Source organism: Drosophila subobscura, chromosome O (genome assembly GCF_008121235.1).
Source record: "Drosophila subobscura isolate 14011-0131.10 chromosome O, UCBerk_Dsub_1.0, whole genome shotgun sequence".
Lineage (NCBI taxonomy): Eukaryota > Metazoa > Arthropoda > Insecta > Diptera > Drosophilidae > Drosophila > Drosophila subobscura.
The window spans coordinates 19,669,805-19,694,858 of record NC_048533.1 but is presented as its reverse complement, the minus strand read 5'-3'; the positions used below and the strand labels follow the sequence as shown (position 1 = coordinate 19,694,858).

The window sequence follows — 25,054 nt, the reverse complement described above, 5'->3', positions numbered from 1 at the left end:
TCGGTTGACAGGCACAGGCACAGCCACACCCCACACCCCACACCACCCCCAATTCCTGCGTGGATTTGAAAGTGAGAAGGTTTCTGTGGCTGTCAAACGTGCGACTTGACAGATGGCTTAGAGTTTGGGGGATTGGCACAGATACAGAGAGAGAGAGGGAGGCCTGACACATTTGTGCCCCATTCCGAAATCGAAATCCAAATCGAGATAATGCCAAGGGTCAGTCAGCTATCAGCCATCAGCCATCAGCCATTTGACTATCATTTCTTGTGGGCGGCTCTGGCGTGACCTTCATAAGTGGTTCATGAATAATGGAGACGCCCACTACAAAATGCATGACACTGATGGACCGACTTAGGGCCTGGCAAATGGATACGTGAGCCTCGGCTGAAATATGACGATTAAAGCTTAATCTTTTGGCAGGCGCATCCTTGATCCCTGCCTGCCTGAAGCTCTAATCCTGCTGTGATGAAATTGTTATGCACACGACAAAAGGAGTCGTAAATTATTGTCGCGTCTCACAACTCGCCGCTGGCTTTAAGTGATTGCATTTTGGGCTTTAAGTTACATTCGTTTGTCAAAGAAGAGCTCCGCTTGATGACTTTTCACGAGAGCGAAGCGAGTATCTAAGGATGTGGCATTGCTGGAGGATATCTTTCGACTCAGGGATGCCATTTGAGAATAATTCTCTGCAATTATTTTGTGGGAAATTGTAAATGCGAGTGGGAAGACTTTCACGCACTGAAGATGGAACTCCGCATGGAACTTTGCTTGCCCATAAATCCCATATACCCCAAAATTCACAGTTTACTGGGAAGAAAAAACAGTAACGTATTCTCTAAGGTTTTATGGTGTTCACATTTAATGCCACGTTACGCTCCAGCATCCTCCAGCGGCGCTGGCCGCGGTGGCCAGCAGTTGTTTACTTTGTTGGCCAACTTTATTTGCTCTCGGCTGACACCGCACGTAGTGCTCCGTCGGACTGGGTCTGGGCCGAAATGGGGCAGTTGTCTACGTGAAGTCGTATTGGTACTCGATGCCTGTTTGGGTGGTCAGTTGTGGAGTTTTAAGGCCTTTTTTTATGCATGTGGCTTTAGGTTTAGATTTTCATGTTGCGCTTTATTTCTTTGTCGGTTTTCGTTTTTGTGAGTTTTAATATTGGGGCAGAATGGCGAACCTGTGGCGACTGCTCCTGTAATTTTCCTCCATTCGCTTGTGCGCACTTTATGGCCTGGGGCTTGGAGGGGGCTCCAGGCTCCAGGTTCCTGGTTCCTGGAATGCGGCTGCGGTGTGGCAGGTTTTTGGTTGTTAGCAAATGAAAATATCGAGTTGGTAAGACCCCAACTTTGGCGTGGCGTGTCCACTTCCTCTGTGTGATGCGTGTTTGTGTGACATTCTGTGGCAGGACACGGAGGAGGTGTGTGCGTTGCGTGGGTGCGCTGGCTGGCCCCTGTGGCAGCTGGTGAACCGGCAACAACTTGCTGCTGGCCCAGATGTTGCAAGTGAGCACAAAACTCGTTTATTTTGACCAGTTTTTAGCTAGCCCAAGTGCCGATGGTGTTACAGATTTCGCTGAGAACCAGCTCCCACGCCGAACATCTTGGAATGGGCGCTGGGGGAGCGGCGGCATCCCAGGCCTGGCCGATTGCCATCGATTCGTATTCGTATTTGTATTCGATTTCGAATTCGGCCAGCCCGTGGCCAATCAATCATTTTCCATTTGCGCAGCGATCTTGGAAATTTGCAATTGAATTTTGTGCTGGCAACGCCCGCAGCTCTGCAGAGCTCTCTGGCTGTGGTTATGATGGGTTAACCCTAGCAGCATTCTGCCAATTAGCTGCGGTGGGCAAAAGTGACAAATGCCAGGCCACATGCACACAGACAGGCACAGAAAGACCCACCCTCGGTGGACCCCTTGGCCTCGTTCATTCGCCAGCTACACCCTAATGATATGGTGGCAAGCTGCTGGCCCCTCGCGTCTCGGCCATAATTTTCGTAATTTCACGTTAGGGCGGCCCCTGTTGATTGAATTCAATTGTTGGCCACTCAAAGCGAGAGAGAGAGAGAGGCAGGCAGGAGCTGTGTCCCGGGCCAAACAAAAGCATAAACTGCACCGCGATCGTGTAGCAGTAACTGCTTGATTATGGTTAGTGATTCAATCAGACTCGAACCGATACTTGCCTGCTGCTGCTGCTTGCTTTACATTTTATCTGTGGCAATAATTGAAGGCAATTAAATTCATAAATTTTAATGATTTATTTTAGCTCTGGCGCGCTTAGCAGACTGAATTAATTCTTGGATAACGCCCAGACAGGGTGTTCCAGCAGCAGCTGAAATTGAGTAACAAGACGAAACTTTAGCAGCCCAGACCAGATCACCCAGTAAACATGAAGTACTTGCACCTCGCACCACAAACTCATTTGTCTAATGGCCAGCCACTGGCCGAGCAATTAAAATTGCTTCTATTTACCACAAATATTCGAAGCAACACTTTTGTGCAAGAACAAAAAGAAGAATAATAATATTTGCAATTGCGATTGCCTGCCACCGGGGGAAGGGGAAGTGGCACCCTCTCGAGCGCTGATTGCATCCGCCTGGCCAAAAGTCAGTCGCCGCTTCACTGCACCGCTGGGCAAAGCAGGGCACGCCGCCCGAATGGACAGCAGCAAGTGTCTGAAGAATTTCAATGCCATCGCAGTACAATGGCATGAAGTGACGGAACGGCGGATACAATTTTTAATGGAATTTTTAAGCAGTCAAAAATGATTTACAATAATTAGAAAAAAACACAAATTAAGCAAAAGAAATACAATTTGAAAATAATGTTTATGTCTCATATTCGTGGAATGTTTGTTTAGTTGTTTACCTTACAAGTGCAAGACCACCCACTGTGCGCTGGTTCGGTGATGCGTGGCCAGGCCAGAAGGCTGCAGCCGCGACTCGACGATGGTGTTGCCATGCTAATTCCGATTCCGATTCCGATTCCGATTGCAGCTGCGATTGGCCAAGAGGCGAGTGGCTGCTCTGGCTGCTGGCTCATTGCGTCATGTGGTGGTGGTGCAGGATTTTATTTTATTGTCTTGCTGCAGAAATGTTAAAACAAATTACGTTTAATTGCGATCGCTAAGAGCAGACCACGCTGCATTTGCCTAATGGTAGCCAGGTCTCACCCCCTCTTAATTATGTTGTTTAACAGCGGGGGCAATTAATTGAACATGATTTACCCGTGTAAGTATCAATGTGCAAGCGGAAGGAAAAGAAAACAGAAATTATTCCGCACTTGACACCTGCCCACATGCAGAATGCAATTCTTGGCAGATGCAAATGGGCCCCACCAGTCCGAGTTTGCAAATAACTGTAATTAAGCAAGGCACTGAAACCGAGCAGGCATTCATCGAATGTACGATATTTATTCGCTTTGTCATCTCAATTTGCATATGCTCCGGCACAGCTCGTACAGCAAACCAAACAAGCCAACAAAGGCCAAACAAATTCTGGGCCAGGCCTACGCCCACTCCAGAGACAGAGTTCCCTTACGACATTTGCACATAAACTCGTACAGACATGCATTCCGGAAAGGCTCTTGTGTGCTGCCACAAAAACGAAGAGGCAAATTTTTCTGCACACTTTTATTATTTATTTCAGCTGAAAGACATTTTGGCACTGGCTCGGAACGTGCTAAAAAAACAATGAGTCGGGCCAAAGTGCTGAGCTTTGTTTGCTTTTTCCGCTTGTTGTCTAAGCCAACATTTCCCATGCGTTAAATGCGTTTCAAAGTTCCAAGCAAAAAGTCCCTGAATAATGCAATAAATAAACACAAATAGTTCGTAGAGATTTCAGAGTGATTTTCTGTACGAATTTAATGGAAATTTAAATCCTGCGCTAAACTAAATGAATCCTAATCAAATTTGAAATGCATTTAGATAAATTGATTCTGATTGCATAATGCACGTTATTATAATGTAATTAGTTAATTTTCGCACAGATTCGGATCTGTGTGCCTGCGACTCGCAGCGGAGAGTGTGGCGCAGGCAGGGAGAACCGTAATTACGGCCCGCAAATGGAGCTGGAGAGGTGGGATATGGGGCACGGCACTGCACTGCAGCACAAATGTGTGGATTGCACTTGAGCCAGCCCACTGCTGTCGTCGGCTGCCGAGATGTATGGGAAAAAGCGAATAAAACAAAACACAGAAAACTGGCACCGACCGGGAATATAATTTATAATGTTGCGCATGCCGTAAAAATGTCAAACACGCCCCAAAATGATCGCCTGCCTCTACACACATCGTGGTACATACATATATGTATGTAAATATGTACATATGTATATGTACATACACTCGCCCTCGAGGGGGAGAGTTCAAAAGAGCAGTTTGCATTTGGTTTATTCAAATTAAATTGGCATCGGGCGAAGCAAAACAAATTAAGTTGCCGATATGAATACGAGCACTGTGTGGTGAAGTGTGCCACAGTGCCGCATGCAACACACACACACACACACACACACACACACACACCCACACGCTGATGGCTGATTCGCTTATCGAATGCAAATAATCGAACCCAGTTGGAGTGCGCACTCATTACGGCTCCGTGTCTCTGCCTATGTCTCTGTCTATGTCTGTGCAAAGCCATAAATGATTGTCTGTGTGAGTGCAACATCAAGATTGGAGAACTGCAAAGAAATGCTGCAACATGTGGCAACAGAAACAGCAACAGCTAGCAGCAGACATCGGCCAATACCATTTTCCTCGTCTTTTGTTTTCCGCTGGCTTCTCTGGGCCGTGCTCTTGTTTTTATTTTTAATTTGCAAACTTTTCGTTTCGTTTTCCGATGCAGTTCAATGATTAAAGAGGCAAGCAAACGCCCAGAAATTGTCTGGCCATTTTTGGATATTTTTCCGATATTTTCTGCTCACTTTTTTGCAGCTCACATTTCGTTATGGCCCCCGTTGGCATGTTGTAAGCTGGTCATAAGAATTTTTTAATTTGATCACTCGGGCAGGTCTTGGGCGGGGCGCGACTCTGCTCTGCTCTGCGCTCTGCGCTCTGCTCTGCTCTGCTGGGCAGTTTTTGTTTTGGAAAGGCAATCCGCGATAAGATCGTGCTGCCAGCCGTCTCCCAGGTCCAAATCCCGTGCCCAAATAATGATTGCTAATTGCTCAGTGCGCGGAAGTTCCAGCCACAACTCACTCTCAATTGGAATGTCTAAGCCAGGCCGAAGCTGGCAATTAAAAATTGGTAACTGAACAGGCACACGCACACGCACACACAGACGCATGTACCCATGAAAATCGAAGCCAATTTTGGTCGAAAGCAAGGTCACGGCAGGCATTCTGCAGTGACAAACGCAACCAAGGAAACGCAGCCACCGATCGAAGGTTTCTCTCTCTCTCTCTCTCTCTCTCTGTTTGAAAATGTTGCCCATGCACAATGGTGGCAACATGTTGCTGCTCGATTGATACACATTCTGCGGCTGCGGTAGCGACAACGACTGCAGCAGCGACTGCAGCTGCGGCTTCGGCTTTGGACCAGACTTCGGGCTTTGGCCAAAACCCGCTTTAAGCTTCGATTAACGTTGTAATTCGATTACTCTTTTGCCACATTGTTCTGCTCGGCTCTCAATGTGTGTCTTTGTGTTGCTTTTGTTACAGTTGCGCCGCTGCTGCTGCTGCTGCTGCTGCTGCGCATTCGCATTCGAATTCGCCGGCGACTCAGCCCGGCCCCCCGATCCCTGTTCCTTTCTCCCTGTTACTTGTCGCCGTCTCGGCCACAGTGTTCGTTTCGGCTGCAGTCTCTGGCGGTATATATTAGAGCCGCCAGCCAGCAGTCAGCACAGTTCGTTAACAGTCCTAGTCGTGGTTCTAGGAGGTTCAACCAGCGTCCATCGACCCAGTGCTTAGTGTCGTGTCGTGTGTAGTTCTCCTGCAGTAGTTCACCCCAAGTGTATCCTGTCCCTCTGCCAAACTCCTTTTTTCGAAGCTCAATCTTGTGATTAACTCTCTGTGAAACGAAAATGAAGCCATTTGTAAGTACCCGATGTAAACGCCAAGCCATGAAAAGGATAAATTCGTGCCAAGGATAAGCGAGTGGTTCAGTGGCTGCTGAAACAGAAGGAACAGAGAAGATTTTCGTATAGTTAGGCACCTAATTGGCAGGATAATAGATCTTTTCACTGTTAATACAAATCAACAACAAACAGAAATCCAATCGTGGTAGATTTTTGAATAACTTCATTCACTTTCAATCATTGCTTTAAGCTCTGAATTCTACATTCAATCAAATGCCACCTGGGCTCCAGCCGGTGTTTATCCTTCAACCCATTCGAGAGTCAATTACCTCGGCCATGTCAGGCACACAGCAAACCGCACGGCAATCCATCAGTTGCCACCCAAATGCTGCACAAAATCCCGCTGATAAGCCGTTGACATGTTGCATGTCGGACAGTTTAGCCACCCTCCGCCCGCCATCTGCCCCCCACCGAGCTAAACCGTTGCAAATCGAGCCGCTCACCTGCTCACCCGACACATAATACATAATCGACCCGCATGCAGCATGTGGTAACATCTACGAGTACGAATTGCCTGAGCCAGTATCTCGGAATCAAATCAAACGGTTGCGCTTGAGAGCTCCCAGAAGGCGAGGCGAGAGCTGGGCGTGTGTGGGGCTGGGATGGGCTGCCAAGAGGTTGGCCACAGAAAGCGAAAGTGGAAAAAGTAAACCATGTAATTAGGTTAGCAGAGCAACAGCTGCAAAAGAGAGCACTCTCTCTGTGTGTGTCACTTGAGCGGTGGGAACGGGAACGAGGGCGGGGATCTGGAGTAATTATTGTCGCGCCAGGTGGCGATAGTTACGTCTTAGCCTGAGATCAATCATGAGTCATGACATAACACTTCTCTCACCTCTCTCGACAGTTGATTGCCGCCGCTTTGCTCGTCTCGACGGTGTCCGCCTCGTGGCATGGAGCCGTGTCCACACAGTACCAGCACCTGGACCCCCATAGCCATACCTACTCCTACGGCTATGCCGATCCCAACTCACAGAAGCACGAGACGCGCGCCCACGACGGCACCACCCGCGGCTCATACTCCTACGTGGACGGACACGGGCACGTGCAGTCGGTCTCCTACACCGCCGATCCGCATCACGGCTTCAATGCTGTAGGCACCAACCTGCCCCAGGCTCCTCATGCCGCTCCCGTCTACGCTGCCGCCCACGCCCACTCCGCCTATGCGCCCTATGCTCATGGCATCCACATCCCCGTGCTGACTCACGGCGGCGTTCCCGTCGACACTCCCGAGGTGCAGCACGCCAAGGCCGCTCATGCCGCCGCTCACGCTGCCGCCGCCCACAATTCCGGAGGCCATCACCTGTACAAGCGCTCGATCTACGGTGGAGGATGGTCCTACGGAGCACCCGCCCATGTCCCACTCACCCACGGCGGAGTGCCCGTCGACACGCCCGATGTACAGGCCGCCAAGGCTGAGCACTATGCCGCCCATGCCAAGGCTCTGGGTCAAGTGGCGCATGCCCATGGCGCTCCCGTCGAGACTCCTGAGGTGCAGCACGCCAAGGCCGCACACTTCGCCGCCCACGCCGCCGCCCGCTCCGGCCATGTCGGTGCTCCCATTGCCCACGGCAACTACCATGTGCCAGTGATCCACAATGGAGTTCCCGTCGACACACCCGAGGTGCAGCATGCCAAGGCTGCCCACTTCGCCGCCCTCTCGCAGGCCTCCGCCCACGGCAGCAGTGGACACAGCTCCTGGGATGACGGACGCTACGACGGTCGCTGGGAGTCCAGCCAGAGCAGCCACGGTGGCTATGCCGGCGGCTACGCGCATAACGGTCCCATCCACATTCCGGTGATCCACAACGGTGTGCCCGTGGAGCCCGCAGAGGTGCAGCATGCCCGCGCCGCCCACCTGAACGCCGTTGCCGCTGCCAGTCATGGCGGAGCCGGTGCCCATGGTGGCTACTACGGTGGAGCTGCTGGAGGCCACGAGGACGATGGCCAGTACCACAGCCACTACGATCACTACTAAACGGGAGACCGGAGTTTCCGGTGTATTCGTGCCAACGACATTGACGATGACGAGACGAGCATATCTCTAAACACTCTGCCTGACACCCTTCGTTTCACTCTAACCGACTACCGAAGCCAGCTAGCTTATACAAATGTAACTGTCACTAACCTCTAGCAGCATTCCAATCTACTCTTTGCCTCTTTCTGTTTCCACTATACGCACACACACACAGACGCAAAAACGGGAGATTGAAGTCACACCTGCCAGTGGCTTCCTTGCCCGTTAAGCAACGATCGAGCCTGACTTGAGTCCCAGCTAAACTGTATCCAACCTTCTTCTTACAAGTCTATCAATCTACTCTTCCTTCTATCTCCTGTTCTCCTCTTCTATTTGTCTTTACCTGTGTAAACTGTTTTCTATATATTTCCTTCCTTACAATTTCGTTTGAGAAACGCTGTATGAGTATGTTGTAAATAACTGTTGTAATCTTTATGTATCTGAACAGATATGAATCTATATATTATACGAAACTGCAAACAGACAAATAAACTGCAAAAATGTATTTGATCACAAATTGCCACTATTGATTTTTGAAATGATTGAGTTTGTGTGAAACAAATACCGTTCTTCTCACTGCAAATTATCGCCGAGATTACATTACTCCAAAAAGTAAATCGCTTTACAGTTAGGTGCAGGGCCGAAGCGCCGAATTGCCCGTGCCCTATGCAGAACAACTTAGGCGAGAGCGAGAGAGGGCGATTGTAGGAGAGCGCTGGAGCAGCTCGGGGTTGCTGCTAAGCCCAGGCGAAAGAAAGAGAGAGCGCGAGAGAAGTGCATGAACGAAGAAGGCGGCATGGGTAGACGAAAGAACGGCCGCTGACGCGCGTAAGCATATGCTAGATATAGATGGGGCTGCTGATACATACGTAGAGGTGAAAGAAAGAACGAGCGCGAGAAAAGTGCAGAAACGAATAAAGTGGGATGGAGAGACGAAAGAACGGGCGCTGGCGAGCGCAAGCATATGCTAGATCTAAGCGCACCTTGAGGCTGCTGCTACGTCTAGGCGAAAGAAAGAAAGAGCGCGAGAGAAGTGCAGAAACGAAGAAGGCGGGATAGATAGACGAAAGAACGGCCGCCGCCGCGCGGAAGCTTAAGCCAGAACCATGTACAGTGAGTTGTGTAAATAGCGAACAATGGTCATAGCTTAGTTGAGGCTGTAATTGAAGCATTTTCGTATTCGGATTTATTTAAGCTTGTGGTGCATATTCGTCGTGGTAAATACCAGCATGTGCTGGTTAAATTTGCTTACAATGTGATTTATTTGGCTGTTCATCTTTAAGAAATTCCACTTCTCCCCCTGCTGTGGGAGTTTTAAGCTCTGGCACACATCTCCATCTCTGACGACTTTGCTCGCGCACCCCACAATGACTGCGTTGACTGCAATGACAGGGGGGAGGATGGAAGTTTGAAAGGAACATAAATATTTGCAATGCAACGATTGAAGTTTGCATACACTCACACAGGCGGGGGCATATGTATATGTACATATTTGTGTGAGTGGTGGGGGAATGCCTGAAGCGTGGTGGCACACGGGGCATGTGGCCTGACACAGAGAGTGAACAAACAATCAATCAATGCGGTATGAGTCTTGTTTTTTTGCCGCCTGCAATTTGTGTGTCTTATGCGGAGAATGTGTCACTCGACTTGGGGGGGAACGGAGCTGCCATCGGGTGAAGCTGGGCAACAAGTTTTTCCCTTTTTTTTGTAACAAATAGATTGCCCGGCATTTGTCAAGGCTGTCGTGGATTCCCCTCCATTTGGGAAATGGCATCTGTGGGAAATGGGAGGTCGAGTCGAAATTAAATGCCTGCCTGTGGGCCATAAATTCAAGTGCAACCTTTGGCCCAATCAATAACCTTGGCAGTGGGTAGGAAGGCTTTCTGGCCTGGCCTGGCCTGGCCTGGCTACCGGCAACTAATTAAACATTTACAACAACCCACGGCTCACACGCAAAGGTCACATTCACTGCCAACGGAAAGTGAAAATGTGGCCGGCGATTTTCAATTTTCCACGCATAAACCACCGAGCACCCCTGTCTGATGGGCCGACAAGGCAAAGGAGACGATATACGATGTACCGGGTAGTACCCCCCGTGCGAAGGCTTGGCCCCGGCCATCGTAAATTTTGGATGGTGGTCTGGAGGGACATGGGCTCGGTCGCTCAGTGCCTGCCATTCAATTAAGCATGCATTGGCATTTGAATTTACGGCAGACTGAAACACTAAGTGGAATCAGTTTTGAAAATACTTGAAAATACATTTGGAGGAGTGTGCGAGAGTGACCTTCGGGGGAGCAGGTGGGGATGCCAAGACGGCGGTTACTGACCCGGCTGTTAATTTAATTATGGGCATGCCACCGTCTGGTGGTAGTCGAAATTGTTTAAATTGCGATTGTGTGGCTCAGAATGTTAGCCAGCAAACGGTAGCCGGTGGACCAATCGACCAATCGACCGCCCTGCTCGCTACAAGTGTCTGGGCGTGTCCGAATCCAGTCAAAAGTGAATGTGCAGCGGCATTGCTGTTGTAGCTCTTTTTGCCAAATAATATTATTGCAATTTCTGCCGTTGATTTGCACAACCCGCTACCCGCTGGCACACCACTTCTCCCCACTTGGGGCCCCACTCCGCGATTTGATTCGAATTGAAGAATTTCATTTGCATGCCAAGCAATTGGCCAAACTGAATCCATTATGGCTGTGGGGGCCAGAACCGTGGCCATTGTGCCATTTGGCCCTCCAGTCAGGGCACCAAACCCCGAACCCGAACCCGAACCCAATCTGGCAGCCAGCAAAACGCCTTTTAGCCAACAATCTTTAAAATAACAAAATTGGTAAACGATTTCCTGCCCTGCCATTCTGTTGCCGTTGTCTTTATTTTTTTAGAGTTTTTGGTTTTTGTTTTTATTTTTGTAGCTTTTATGTGGTGGGCGTTCTTTTTGCGGTGCATTTTGCATATTTTTGGTCAAATGGCTTTTATGTTTTGCATCAATTTAATTTATGGTTGAGGCGTTAATTTATGGCCTAATTGATCGGATTTGAATACGTGTTGCAATCCACAGAGTCTCTGGCAATTTGTGCTAGACAATGCACAGATAGAGATATGCTTAAGTGCGGACAGTAGAATTACTTTGTTTCTGCCAAAGTAAAGCTCAGACTTTGGGGTAACTTCATTTTCTTACTTTGTCACAGCTGCGATACGGCATCGAGCACTTAACAAATGCATTTCTCGCGCCACCTTTGACGCTCGTTGCACACCCGAGACAATTTTTGATAGCAACAATGTTGCAAGGCAGATAATGCAACCGGGACAATTCGATTCTCAGCATATTTCGCGCCATTTGTGGCACAAAGTAAGCCAAAGCGGAAGCGGAAAATCGAAATACAAAGAGCACTCACTCACGTCCTCACGATGGGTTAGATTTATGACATGGATGGCAAAATAGAGGACGCGTTGGGAAATGTGAACGGAAGCTGTCCTCCTTTGACCTTTCTCCTCTCCGCGAGTTCCCCCGTGGGAGATTGATGTTCAAGTTTACTTTCCTCTGCTGCTACAATGTAAATACTCGAAGCTTTTATTTATGTTTATTCATGCTAAAATGTTATATTTTGTCGCTGGCTTTCACCGTTCAAAATTTACAGAATCTCATCTGATTGACGTGCATAATTAGCATTTTGGAATCCCCAGTGTATGGGCATGCCACAGCCATGTGTTAATTGCATTTGCCCACTTTGCTGTCAAAGCTTTTACAGAACAAAACATTTAATTGGCCTTGATGTCGATGTCGTTGTCGATGTCCGTGTAAACCTTAAATTCCCCCTCAACACACATTTTTCGTTGCATACCCACCTGTGTGCGGTTTTGGCCATGCTTGTGGGTAATTTTTCATTAGAAACAATTTATTTTATTTTATATTGACAGCCAAAATAAAGGCTTTGTCTGAGGTTGTCTGCAGGATTGTTTGGCCGACTGTTGACTGGCGATTAGAAATTATTGTCAGCAAAATCCCTTTAGATTCTCGTATTTTTATTGGAAAATGTAAAGCTTTAGCTTGAGGTAAACAGTTTGTTCAGCCAAAAGGTGTGCATCACTTTTGGTGTGTCGACTGCATGTAGAAGCCATGTAGAATTGATTGCTTGGAGCCTGGTTCTACAAGTTCTGACACGTTTGAACGCTTCAAGCAACGTTCCTTCTCCCCACAGTCTTCAGGCGCAGTCGAACTGCCACAACAATCGGCCAATACGAACGTGTTAAAATACTTTTCCACAAACTGTTCACACATGACAATGACAAAACACGTGCGCAGCAGCACAAGCATCCAAATTGAAGCAAATTTAAGCAATTGAAGCAGCAAAAGAAAACGTAGATAAAACCGGACTTGGACTATCCTTGCAAAGTTGGTTCTGGGACCGAACCGCATCCCGATCGCTTGTTTCCCGCTTCCATTAGAATGCATAACGAAGGCTTTGAATAAGCAGATACTTCTTTCTGGCATCGGTTCCATAAAGTCTTATAAACAACTTTAACTGGGGCTGAGCACCCTAGCCGAGAAATGGGTCGAAATTTTCGTGGCATTGTTATGCATTTTTATAAGCAAATTTGTTGGTATTTTAACCATCCCGCCGCCTGCACGGGATGGGCGCCGTCTGTGGCAGATGGACATGAAAAGTGTCACAACATTTGACCTTTTCCTGCTTTTGTTTACAAATATTGAAACATAAACTTGTGGGCAAAACGAAATGAAAAGCTTGCAAGCCTCTACACTGTGTAATCGAATTTTAATATTCGTTTGCTCTCAGCTTAAGGTACTTAAATGTGAGTTCCAAAAACACTGACTAGACCTAAGACTAATTGGATGCTTAATCGGCTATCAAAAAGGTAGCTGGGAAATGGCGGAGGGGTCGGGATTGCAGCTAGATAACGTGGCTGTGAAAGGAGTAGAGAATTTATGAATTATGACACTTGCTCCTGCCTTCCAGAGGTTCTCACACTTACATCAAATTCAGCTCCGGATCGGGCCAGACGGGGGCTGGGACGAGAACGGCGTGAGCTATCGGCAGTGGTTCGGGTTGGGCTGCGGCGCCTCCTGCGCCGGCACCTCCGCCAGCGCCATTGCGTGCTCCCTTTCCACCTTTGCCGCCTTTGCCACCTTTGGAACCATCAGGACCATCTGCTCCGTCGGCTCCATCGGCGCCGTCCTCGCCGTCAGGCTGTGGTCCAGACGGACTGGGCGCACCGGGCTGTCCAGTCTCTCCGCTCTGGCCGGATGTGAGAGTTCCTCCTCCACCGCCGCCGCCCCCAGCACCACCGCCTCCTGCGCTGCCATCGCCCCCAGATCCGCCAGCCCCTCCAGCGCCACCAAGAATACCGCCAGCCTGTCCGGCCTGTCCTGCTCCGCCAGCTCCTCCTCCAGCGGCAGCTGCAGCATCACCAGCGGCCGCAGCCTCGGCTGCAGCTGATCCAGAGCCGTCCGAGCTCAGGGAACCTCCATCCTCCGAGCTGGCGCTTCCATCTTGACTCTGGCTGAGCTCTGGCTCTGGCTGTGGATCGGGCTCTGGCTCACCCTCCAACCCAGGCTGTGGCTTCCACGAGCCATCTTCTGCGGGTCCGGGAGGCTTGTAGGAGCCATCATCCTCTGGTGGTGGCGGTGGAGGAGGTTGGACTAGCAACAGCACTGGTCCTGCCTGAGAGATGAGATAGGTGCCAGCCAGGGGCACTACATGGGCTGCTCCTTCATCGACTAATTGGATGGCCAAAAGGCCCAGCAGCGGCAGCAGCAACTGAAGGAGGGGAAACCCATTCAATGAATGCTTCTGTTCCCCCTGGATAATCAATAGCACGCTTACCGCTGTCGTTCGCATCTTATCCAGAGTGTAGAGAACAGATTGTGGCAAATCCCTTTGCGTCCGTGCTTGACGGTTTCTATGGTGGGACTGACTCAATTTTCCAGGCCCTGCAGCAGCTTTTATACGATGACAATGGCTGCTCGGAGCTTGCGAGCGGAGACATTGTCTATACATGGAGGCAGCTCCACTTTGCATGGCTGGCAGCTGGCATAAATCAAGTGCTACCAACGCTAATTGCAGCAACAACAATTACGAGTGAGAATGATCTTGTTAATGTGTGTAATGTGCACCAGAAGCCAGCGGCAAACAGCGGCAAACCAGCAGCAAGTACGAGCTGGAAAGACGATCAAAAGACGCAGTTGGAATTACGCCTGAACTTGGCCTCACATGCTGTTCGATTGACAGTCATTGAGGGATTGAGTTGGTCTGCAGCGCTGGGGGGTTGTCCTACTACAAGCACAAGATGGATCAGGCTGCAACATATCAGATTTGATTCATTGATTCATGCTTGGGTACTGTGAAAGCTAGATTTCACTTCCTTTATGTCTTCTTTTTATTTGGGCACTGCCTCTTAATGCTTTCCTGTTCGTATCTCCATAAGCTTCCAGCTGGCAGCGCATTCTTCTGGTCATCTAGACCGAACCTGCAGCATTGAGACCAGACCAGATTCTTGAAATTGCTCAGTGTTTAATCTGCTAATAAATAATTGAAATGGGTTTTTAAACACATCGGGCCGTGGTGCGCTGTTTTGCCGTGGATTAGATAAAATGCCATTCATGGCGATGAGGCGTCAGTTGGCAATCCGAGCTCCCAAGGGAGGCTGACTACACCGTTGGCTTGTTGGCTTGTTGGCCCGTTGGCGGTGCAGACCAAGTTGACTCAATAGCTGGACTGGATTGCATGCGACGCGGCAGCCACAGACATGGATGCGATGCTGTTCAACCGGTTTTGCCCTGTTAGCGCGTGGCAATGTGTAACACAGTGCTGGCGAAAATTAAATGCCTCAGCAAATGAACTGACAGCGTGACAGAGGGAGATGGAGCGAGGGAGAGAGTGAACGACAGCTCCTTGAGGCTCCCCGGATACCTTATAGATGATGTGAAACTATTAAACTCTGCGCAGCTTCAACTAAATCAATTAAGCCAACAGGCAACACGCAGAGGGGGCAACTTAACAAAGTAATGGCAACGAGGCCATTATCATCATCGTCTTGTGACGCTTTCCGGGGCGCAGTCTGCCCCAACCCTTGACTCCCCATCCTAGCGCCCCATCGTTAGCATTTAGCAACACAAGCAACAACATTATTCACAGCAGGAGCAGAAGGAGGAGCAGCAGGAGCAGGCCTAGCAGGCTGTGGCGTGGAATGGCGTCCCGGAAAGGAGTCGTCTGGGTGCCAGTTTTATTTGGCTAGCCGTGCGTCGCTCCTTGCGAAGATTTCGCATGTGTACGCGTTCCTACGAAAGTTTCTGCCAATTAGGAGAGCGTCAACTTGGGAGCGCGTGAGGCACGTGGAATTATGCCCAGCAGTTCGTTCGCTGTGATTCATTTTGCTGGCACTGCAGATATGCGAGCGTCGTGTTCGCTGGCACATCGATTAATCAACGCGAAGACGCACCGCAGATGCAAACAATGCGCTCGAATATGTTGCCCATAAATGGCTGGTCCGGCCACGCAGTGGATGGACAAACGCCGGAGCCAACCATCCATTCAGGCTCCATCCATGGCACACACATCGATGCTAGCCTGGGGCCGCATATAAATAGTTTCTCTGCTGCCGCTTTGGGGAGCTCCTCCATTTGTTAGCTGCCTGACAGACAGGCCAAGTCAAGTCTCTGTCGCTCCGTTGCCCCTGACGGCCATGTGAAAAGCTCCGGGACAACGACTTGTGTTTGTGTGTGTGTGTGTGTGTGGGCAATACACAAAAAGGTTTCCCTCCCCCTACGTGGCCTGAATGATGGCTGGGATGTGGCATGATGACCGCACGAGGCGGAGATCGAAAACAGTTTACAGAAATGATTACCACTGGGCGAATGCGTAATGGGCAATGGGGCGTATGTGTGATGTGCGAAGTTCTACGAGTGCAGGCCGTGAAGTGTGAAAAGCATGGCCAAGAACGGAACTGAATTAAACTGCCACCACACTATGCCGCATGATATTTAATACGTGGATTACACCCACGGACGCTGGCCCATCGTGGCGGTCGATTCAATTAAAGAAATGAATTGGAATTGCTTGTTCATTAAATATTTGTTGCAATTGGATGAGGGTTTTAAAATAAATGTGAATGGCATGGAAACGGACAGACGCTCTGGCTGTGTGGCTATGATTTATGGATGGGCCAACGAATTGCTCACTGAAATGGGATTCATCAAGGTGTTCCTTGAATGCCTTTGCACCTGTCGCAGCAGCAGCAAGCGGCATCATCAATAATAATACTCCACACAGAACACAGAACAAGACATCCCGTACAAAACCCCGCATTAAAGTCACAATAAATCCAGGGAGCTGTTATTAAAGTTATCCTCTTTTGTGGCAGTGGTGCGGAGTGTGGGCGTGGCTGTTGGTCTTCAAACCGCAAATACATTGACCAACACTCACGGCTCCGATAATAACTCATAAAAGCAAAGCAAAAAACCCCCCACTGACCGCGAGGGAAAGACAAACAAGTGACTAAAGAGCTTACACACAATGTGGCCAAAAATGGTTGGCTTTAATAAAAGTTGCAATATTTTTATTGCGTTTATTGAGCGCCACAAATTGGCCCATTGTGGAGGCAGCCTGGCCGGCGTTTATGGCCATATCATAAAGGCATTTGTTTTTGTTTTGTAGTTTTTGATTTCATTGCAATTTTCGCCGGGCAGTGGCCTCCGCCACTGTTTGGTTTTTCCTCGTTTTTCCCTCGATTTTTTCTTTATTTCTATGCGCCCGACGCGTTTATTGGTTTTCACGCCATGGGCTAATGACCAAAACATTTACGAGCACAGTTGGCGCCGCCACGGGCCACGGGCCACGGGCCATCCAGCTAACCAGAAACCAATGGACCAAACACTCGAAAAACGTAACTCGACACTCGTAATGGTGGAGTCGAGCCTGGTTTTGCTTTAAGATTCTGCTATTGCCATAACCAAAGTGAGGCAATTTCAGCGACGTCAAGTGTTAAGCCTGATATTTCGATTGAAATCCCTCGAATATCCCTGCCATAAATACTTGTACTGCAGCCCAAGATTAAGGGACTTATGGGCCTGCTGCCGCCAGTTGGTCTGAGCCCAATTTTCTCAAGTCCTGTATCCCCTTATCGGGCAGATATTTCGCCTCTTTGGCGTGCAATTTACGCACAGACCATTGACGCCAAGGGAGCAGCCAGGGAGCCAGGCAAGGGTGTGGCAGGAAGTGGCATAAAGGGGGAAACGAAGTTTTCATAAGTTGAACTGAAAATCGGGGTGGGGGGAAAGCCCCACAGGCACGCCTGGACAACATTTCTGGGAATGGAAGCTTACGCGACACTTTCTTAGCCTTCTGCGCTTTTGCAGCGCTTTTGTCGCGGCATTGTCCGGTGCTGCTGCTGCTGCGAGCACTTGTTCCAGCTTCATCTTGTCAGGTTATGTAATTGGTGTTAACAGCCACAGAATCCACAATCTCAGCAGCACTCGCAATCGGGAGAGGCATCGCAATCGCAGTCCCAGCTTCGCCCCGGAACAAAAGTCATTTATGTAAACGGCTGCTGTCTGTGACAGGCAAAAGGAAAAAACTAAAAGTACAGACGAGCTGTCGCGGCTGCTGCTGCTGCTTCTATTTCTTGTCTTGGCGCAGTCCTTGATAATTGAATGTACTGTCCTTCGAGCTTTCTGTGTGTTTTTGTGCTATTCATAGAGCGAAAGATGCTCCGGCTCGTCGCCCATTTGCATAAACGTCTGCCGCGACAGGGGGCAGACAACGAAGGAGAGACAAGAGACCCAGACCGTGACCGGGACCCACCCAGAGTCTGTAGACTATTTTATCTATTTGCTCTATTCATAGGGTTTCGCCATTTATGAGCATTGCAGATTATTATTGGGGCTCCTCTCCCATTACGGTTCCAGCTTTCCCGCTCTCTCTCCACTGATGACTCAAATGCCAAAAGAAACTCGATTTCGTCATCGAAAAAGGACAGGGAGTGGGACTGGGACAGGAACAGAACCGAAACCCAACCTGTTGATATGGCGACAACTTGAGTTTCCCAGTTGCTTCAGCAATAATTTCGATGAGTCATCGGGCAAAAAGTTGAAGCAGCCACAAAAACTAACTTCAATGGGAATCTTTTTTTATATTGAGAAACTTCTACGCATCAGAAAATGACATTTTGGTCTATATTAATATTTCATTGGTGGCCAAATTGTGCCTTGGCATATATGTACATACATAGTTATCTATGTATAAATTTACTGGTTCCCATTCCTTTTGGCTTCATGTAACAAATTATATTTTTTCTTTGGTTGTTTTTTCTCTTTTTTGAGTTGAAAGCTTCCCCGGAACGGCTTGTTGTTCCTTCAAATCATGCCTTTATTTACATACATATATTTATGTGCATGCATGTACATACGTATGTATGTATGTACATACATATGTAAAAAGTCTGGCTTCAGTAAACAGACGCGGACCACCCCGAGAGAGCAGAGAGCAGAACAAAGAGGAGATCGCGAGAACAAGAGCGAAGAAGCGCCTGTCAGAGAGCACTCTCATATTTGCGTAAATTTTTTGAGTATTTTCAACGAGTTTGAACGTTTTAGAAGAAAGAATTAAATGGCACAACCACTAAACAATCCTTCTCACATTTATGTTTTAACAGCATTGTATTAATAGCATTCGGCTGGCATTTGATTCCCTTTAAGGCCATACTCGTAACAAAGTCAACTAAAGCCCACAAGTGACATGCATAAATGGGAGGCCAGGGGCAGAACGATGACGATGGCAACTCAAGATCCACTTTTGGCTTCCTGGTTATTTATTGCCGCATTTGCCTCGCTCATTCACACAAAATGGCTCAATTTCGTTTCGGTTTCATTTCTGGCCTGTTATGCCTGTATGCCGGAGCCGAAGCCGTAGCCGCAGCCCAAACACCAATCATCGAGACCACAAGCAAGGGGCACTCAAAGCCAATTTGCATGCAGCACAGTAAGCCACAAAATGTATCTGTGAGCAAACATCTGGAGAGGCCCCAAGCCGAGGCCACACCTGGGCGATTCGTGCGGGGGTGGTGGCCATGCTGCTTGGCTTTTCTATGTCAGTTGTTGACTTTTCACACTGCTTGGCATATTGTTAACAGGGAGCCACACAAACAACACAAAAAACAAAAAAACAAATCATCTTTTATTGTAACGCATTAATCATGCCCAAATGCTGTGCTCCCCCAGGTATTGGCTGTCCCTCCCCGGGCGGAAGTGCAAAGTTCCAGTCCGGACCCAGACAGCAGGCGCCCAACAACAGAATGTACACATAATTTTTCAAATTTCCCCACCGCTAACATAATGGTTTTCTTTTCGGTTTTTCCTTTCGGTGAGCTTTTAATTTTTGCGCTGCCTACATTTTTGTGCGCGCCCATAAATTATATCCAGGTGCGAGAGAGCTCTAATTGCGTGATAAGTTTACCAATTCGCCTTTGCCTTGGGGGGTTTGCTTTTGTGGTTTCATCCCACGACAGGCTGGGCGCCATGGGAGACCAAGAGATTTTTCAATCAGTACTTCAGAACAAAGGAAAATATACAGGGGAGCACCCTGCACAAATAATTGGCAGTACTTCCAGCAAATTGTTTTGAAAGTTTCCCCGTGCACAATGCCCATTGAAAGCATTCAAATTATGCTGTAAAACAAAGAGTTGACCAAAGAATTGCAACTACATAATACTCTCGAAAGCTGATGGTAAAAACTATCGCTACAACTGGGACAGAGGAGAGCTTTGATAAACTATCCAGTAATTACGAACTTTTGTGGAGCAGCCAATTGATTTATGAGTGAAACTTATTAACAGTCATTTCACGTGACTGCCAAATAAGTAATCCCACTCTTGGCAAACAACTTCATTCTCATTTTCCGTGCACAACTTTCGACCCTCTTGAATTTGCAAGCCCCCGGGCACACAACTGTTTGTGTCGAGGGGCACAAAAAAACCAGTGGCATAGTTTCAGACTTGTCATGCTGCCGTCGAAAAGCAGAAAAAGCCGCAACTGCCAACTTTGGATTTGGAGATTGCCACAGTTTTTGCTGTTCTGCTACAGCGCCAACAATTGTCAGAGCTCTGCTTAACTGCATACCGAACCCGGGGCCCATTGCAATTCTCGTTTTTAGGGGGAGGCGGGGAGAAGAAAAAACTCTCGAAAAACGAAAACGATACGGCCGCGCTGAGTGGCATTCAACTGTTTAATGCCAGCCCCAGCAGCCATCGGTGGTCCCAAGCCAGCAGCAGCAGCAGCAGCAGCAGCAGCTTACCCGAGCGACAGGGAGTCTGTTTATCTTGCCACAGTCAGTGGCAATGGGACCCATCCTCACAGCTTAGGGCTGTGCTGACATTTAGGCAGAACCGCGGAGCACACTGTACGCCGCCATTCAGTCATTTCGCATTCAAAAACCATTCGAGTGACTGGCTCGCACCATGGGAGGGCGAACGAATGCCGTCAGCTTAAGGATGTGGGAGTTTCCACAGCCCAGACAATTGACCGAATTCTCAAAAGGCACACACTGCCTGACTTGAGCTCCATATTTGAATACCCGTCAGCCCCGTCAGCCCGTTCGGTAAATAAATTTGATTTTCAGCCAGAATTTATTGTATTCATACAATTTTTGGTTTTCACATTAATCTGCGTGAAAGGCAAAGAATTTCTAAGCATTTCAGAGGAGCCAAAGTATTTGTATGCCCGGGCAGTAAATTGTAGAAGTGAAATCCTAGAGCTCAAGCTATTAATAACTCGAATCTCAGCACTAAACTCTTTCGCTTACACAAAATCAATAAAGCGCTGCCCCTTGCATTTCGCTTTTCCCAGATGAAAGATAAATGCAAGAGTGAAGGAAACAATTTCCAGTGCATAATGTTTTGGATAGCCATCGAAATTATTTTACTGTTGCGTGTTGAATTTCAATTAAAGTTAAGTGCGGACATTTTATAGCAGTTGGAATGTGGAATGTTCCTTTCTGCTGGCACGAGTATGATACTGAATGAATAAATGAGAGCGCTAATGTGGGTGAAATTGTGGTAATTTCAGGAGCTTTTAGGTTCGTGGCAGTGAATGCATTCCAATAGAAATATTTGTATACTATCCATAATGCCATAATCTATCACTATCCATTGGTAATATTTTGTAAATTTAAGGTTTGTGCGGAATTAATTTAAATTAATTTCAGCGGATTGCCATTGGACACACGTGCAGGATTTAAATATCCCTCAGAGATTGCTGTCATAAAAGCACAGAAGGTGCTGCCCAGGTGAGCTGGAGCCCATCTGTGTCCAACTTTCCAATTTATGTGCATCGGCAACTCGCGATCCAACAATAGACAAGGACCAGGGGCCAGCTGGAAATTGAGTTCTTTGTGCATTTTCTGGCCATAAACTTTCAAATAATGGCCACCAAATCAATTTCGACAGTGTGTTGTCTGCATCTGTTGCCATTCGGGACTGAGAGGCCACAAAATGTTGCATTAATTTCAATTTTATTTATGCTCCTACCCTCTTTCATTCACTTTTTCAATGAACTTGGAACGAAACATTGCAAAATGTTGCCTAAAAGTATGTTATTTACTTGAATCAATATTTTATTTGCGACTCTTAAAGTTGGTTTCCACTTGTGCCGTTTAATTGCGACTATCTTTAGTTATTTTGTGGCTGAAATTAACTTTTATGTACTTCATTTAACTCAGAGTTCATTCATGCGAAATAAATCAACTCAGGCTAAGTGATCTTATCGTTCAAATGAAATTGCGGACCGGGGTCAGCCAGTGTCGGCGATGATAAGGTCAACTGGACTCGGATCATAATTGAATCGGACAAAATAAGTTATTGAATTGAGCAGAGCGTATGCTTCCGTCAACAAATTATCAGCAACAATAACGAAACAACTTATCAAGTGACACAAATCCAGGCCAGCACAGAGCAGAAAAAAAGGAGAACAGGGGAAAAAGTAAGGCGGAAATCGACTGTGAGTCGTGGCCCCTTTGGGGGCCTGCATGGCGACAGGATGGGGTCGAAATGGCCTGCCTCAAGTATATCCACGCTTTGGCATGGCTTTCTTCGCTTTTTGTTTTGCCATAAAAGCAAATTGTTTGCCATTTTTGTGGATTGGCTGCTCGGGCAGCAAACTCTAACTTCAAATACTTTTGGTGGCAATTTCTTTTCGTCGGTTTTTTGGGCCACATTCCATGGCCACTGACGGTAGAGAGGAAATGGGTTATTGAACTGCAAAATGGCCCAGGCAGGTGGCTGACAGCAGGGAGACCGCACCGCACCGCACCGCAGCGCACCGCAGAGCGAGGACCCGTCAAGGGTCCTGTAAATGGCATGGCAGCCACGTTGCCGGCTCGTTGGTTCGTTCGTTTGTTCGTTTGTTCGTTAAACGTGTCACACTGCTGGACATTTGCCCCAAGGGGGTGTCGGCTGTCTGCGTGTGTGTTGCAAAATTTTTTTTTTTTTGCTCCATTGTTGGGCAAAACACTTGCGAGTCCTGGGACAGTCCCTTGATTGCACTTCGGGCGGTCATAACAATTAGGCGTAAATTAATGGAATTAACGCACTGCGCAAATTGTCACCGTGCGTCTGTGGTTGTGGCAGCCACACTCGTTAGGGACCCTCAATTGGGCGCGTATGCGTGGGTTGCTCCCCTGTGTGGGGGCGATTCGGGGCCAATAACCGTCAATGGCTATGGCTGATCGAAAGGAATTCGCTTCAAAGTTATCCTAAACTGTTAAATAACCACTTGGCCAACTGAAGCACTCGACAAGGCCAGCTGGAAGCCTCAAGTGAGCCTTGAACCATTCCCTTTAGATAACATTTCGATACATTGCACGACCTGGTCCAAACTGTTCGAATGGAAAACTTTGCCCATCGTTACATCGGGCGAAAAGTGTGCAAACAGTTCGCTGAGTTTGCAGCTCTCTAAGCTGTCTTCACTTTTCTTTTTTCTTGTTCATTGTTTGTTGGCCGCTTGCTCGTACACCTACTCCCAGGGTGGTGTTGCTGCTGCTGAGATCTCGGAAATGCTTTTATTTTTATTTCCGCTCCATTTGTCAATCAGCTTTATAGTTCAGCAAGCTGATTTATTTGTTGCTTCTGCTGGTTGTTCTGCAAAACTGAAACAAAACTTCGAGCGGCTTTAACTGAAATGGTTCTTGGGGCAGGCCTTGACATCTGTTGATATTTGTACTGCCCTCCACTGTGATGTTAAAGTTCAGTTAACACAATCAAATCGATTACAGAGCCAAGTCCCAGTGCCTCTGTGCCCGGCCTCTGTGTGCTCCATCGATTGTCACAAAGCAGTGGATATTTGCATGCCTTTGGCACCATCCGCCTCTGTATCGGCCTCGTCTATCCACCACCTTCGAGTGCAAACAAAGATACCAAGCTGGCCAGATGGGAGAGCAGCAGGACGGAGCCGAGTCGGAACTTGCCTCATTTGTGTTTGGCCATCTTTGCTCGACCATTCGGATGTGAACTTTGCACTTAAATGCCTCTAACGACTAACAGGAGCTGGTAGGACCTGCTAGGACCAGCTAGGACCTGCTAGGACCTGCTAGCACCAGGAGGTGCCTTGGTTGTTTGTCTTGTGTTTATGTGTGGCTGGCATAATGAAATCAGAAACTTTTGTAATTTATGCCATCTACCCAGTTTGTACTTCCATTTGCTAGCCCAATTATCGGCTGACTTCCTGCCTCTGGCCCAAACTTTTTGCCACACTTATGCAAATCTGCCAGGTATATGCATACACATTCGTGTGAAGTCCATGGCAAAATCTGCCGAATGCCGAGCTACCCGTTTAAATTGTTTCTCCATGGAGCCCTTACCTCTGGGGCCCACTTTTGAAACAACTCGAACTCTTATCGAAAAGCAAATTCAATTTGATTAATTAAATCCGAAAAGAGAGTCTTGGCTGCAGCACTTCAGGCAACTTGTTCGGGGTTAATAGCGAGACTCCGCACTGGGCCACACCCAACACCCGTCCAGCACCCGAAGCCCATTCAATGCCAAGTGGTAACAATCGACAATATCTGGCAGATACACATATATTTCCTCTGTCTACCAGTTTTATGGACGTTGTTGGGGGCGGGGAATGTGATGCGAAACTTTAGCTTCCAGTTAATGCGTTTTATCAATTGATTTCCATCAAATAAAACACTTTCTTGTAGCGAAAAGTGAGGCAAATAAATTGGATTTCTTGCGGAATTGTTGGAGCAGGAGGAGGAGGCCCTGGGGGGAGAACCATCAACGTTGGTTAGTTAGTATCAGTCCCTGGCCCGGGCATAAATTAGTTTCCTGAATCATTCCGTGTAGTCTGCTTTATGTGGGGGGCAGCGAAAAGAATTTTCTGTGCCGCATTGTCCAGGCTCCGTTCCATTCTTTCTCTCTGTCTTGCTGTCTTCCTGCCCTAATTCAGTTAGCGAAAGTGCCTCAGGCATTTTAGCTTTTAATTTGGCCTTTGTTACGCGCAGCTTAGCAATTTCTTTATGCTGCAACTCTTTTATCGCACTCACCTCTTGCCTTCAGGGCAGTACTTCCGCTTAATTAAAACGATGCCAAGAAAATGCCCCCAATCGGTAGAAGGAGAGACAGAGACACTCGCCCTTTAAGTTTGCCGAATAAATTCAACTTTCTTCATTTATTTGTAGCACACAAAACTTGTTTAACTGGAGAATCGTATATTGTTAATATGCATATTGATATCTAGGACATTTATGTATTTTATTTTGGTATGCAAGGATTTGCTTATTGCATTCAACACACAGATATTTATCGGAATAAGCTCTTCGAGCTGAGAGTACAACATTAACGCTTGACTATTTATGATTTAGTTTAGGTTCTTGTTTGGAGTGCATCTTAGTGGATACGTCTTTAGCACGGTAATGTTTTACTTGCCAGTAGCAACAATTTGGTTTCTTCGCTTGCGAGTATT

At 47.8% G+C, this 25,054-nt stretch overlaps 2 protein-coding genes across 3 annotated transcripts; one reads left to right on the top strand and one right to left on the bottom strand.

Annotated features, from left to right (window-relative positions):
* Positions 1-5,840: 5,840 nt before the first annotated feature.
* On the top strand, positions 5,841-8,602 carry LOC117897095 (histidine-rich protein PFHRP-II). The gene is made up of 2 exons (XM_034805739.1): positions 5,841-6,029; positions 6,916-8,602. The coding sequence occupies exons 1-2, from the start codon at positions 6,018-6,020 to the stop codon at positions 8,044-8,046; spliced, it is 1,143 nt and encodes a 380-aa protein (XP_034661630.1). The 5' UTR covers positions 5,841-6,017; the 3' UTR covers positions 8,047-8,602.
* A 4,236-nt stretch (positions 8,603-12,838) lies between these two features.
* On the bottom strand, positions 12,839-14,035 carry LOC117898142 (PE-PGRS family protein PE_PGRS26). 2 transcript variants are annotated; one of them, XM_034807339.1, is made up of 3 exons: positions 13,929-14,035; positions 13,072-13,862; positions 12,839-13,008 (listed from the first exon to the last, which is right to left on the bottom strand). In XM_034807339.1, exons 1-2 carry the CDS (start codon positions 13,941-13,943, stop codon positions 13,074-13,076), a joined length of 804 nt encoding a protein of 267 aa, XP_034663230.1. In that variant the 5' UTR covers positions 13,944-14,035; the 3' UTR covers positions 12,839-13,008; positions 13,072-13,073. The 2 variants fall into 2 exon arrangements, with proteins under 2 accessions (XP_034663230.1, XP_034663229.1); XM_034807338.1 differs by having other exon boundaries at positions 13,078-13,862.
* Positions 14,036-25,054: the final 11,019 nt, after the last annotated feature.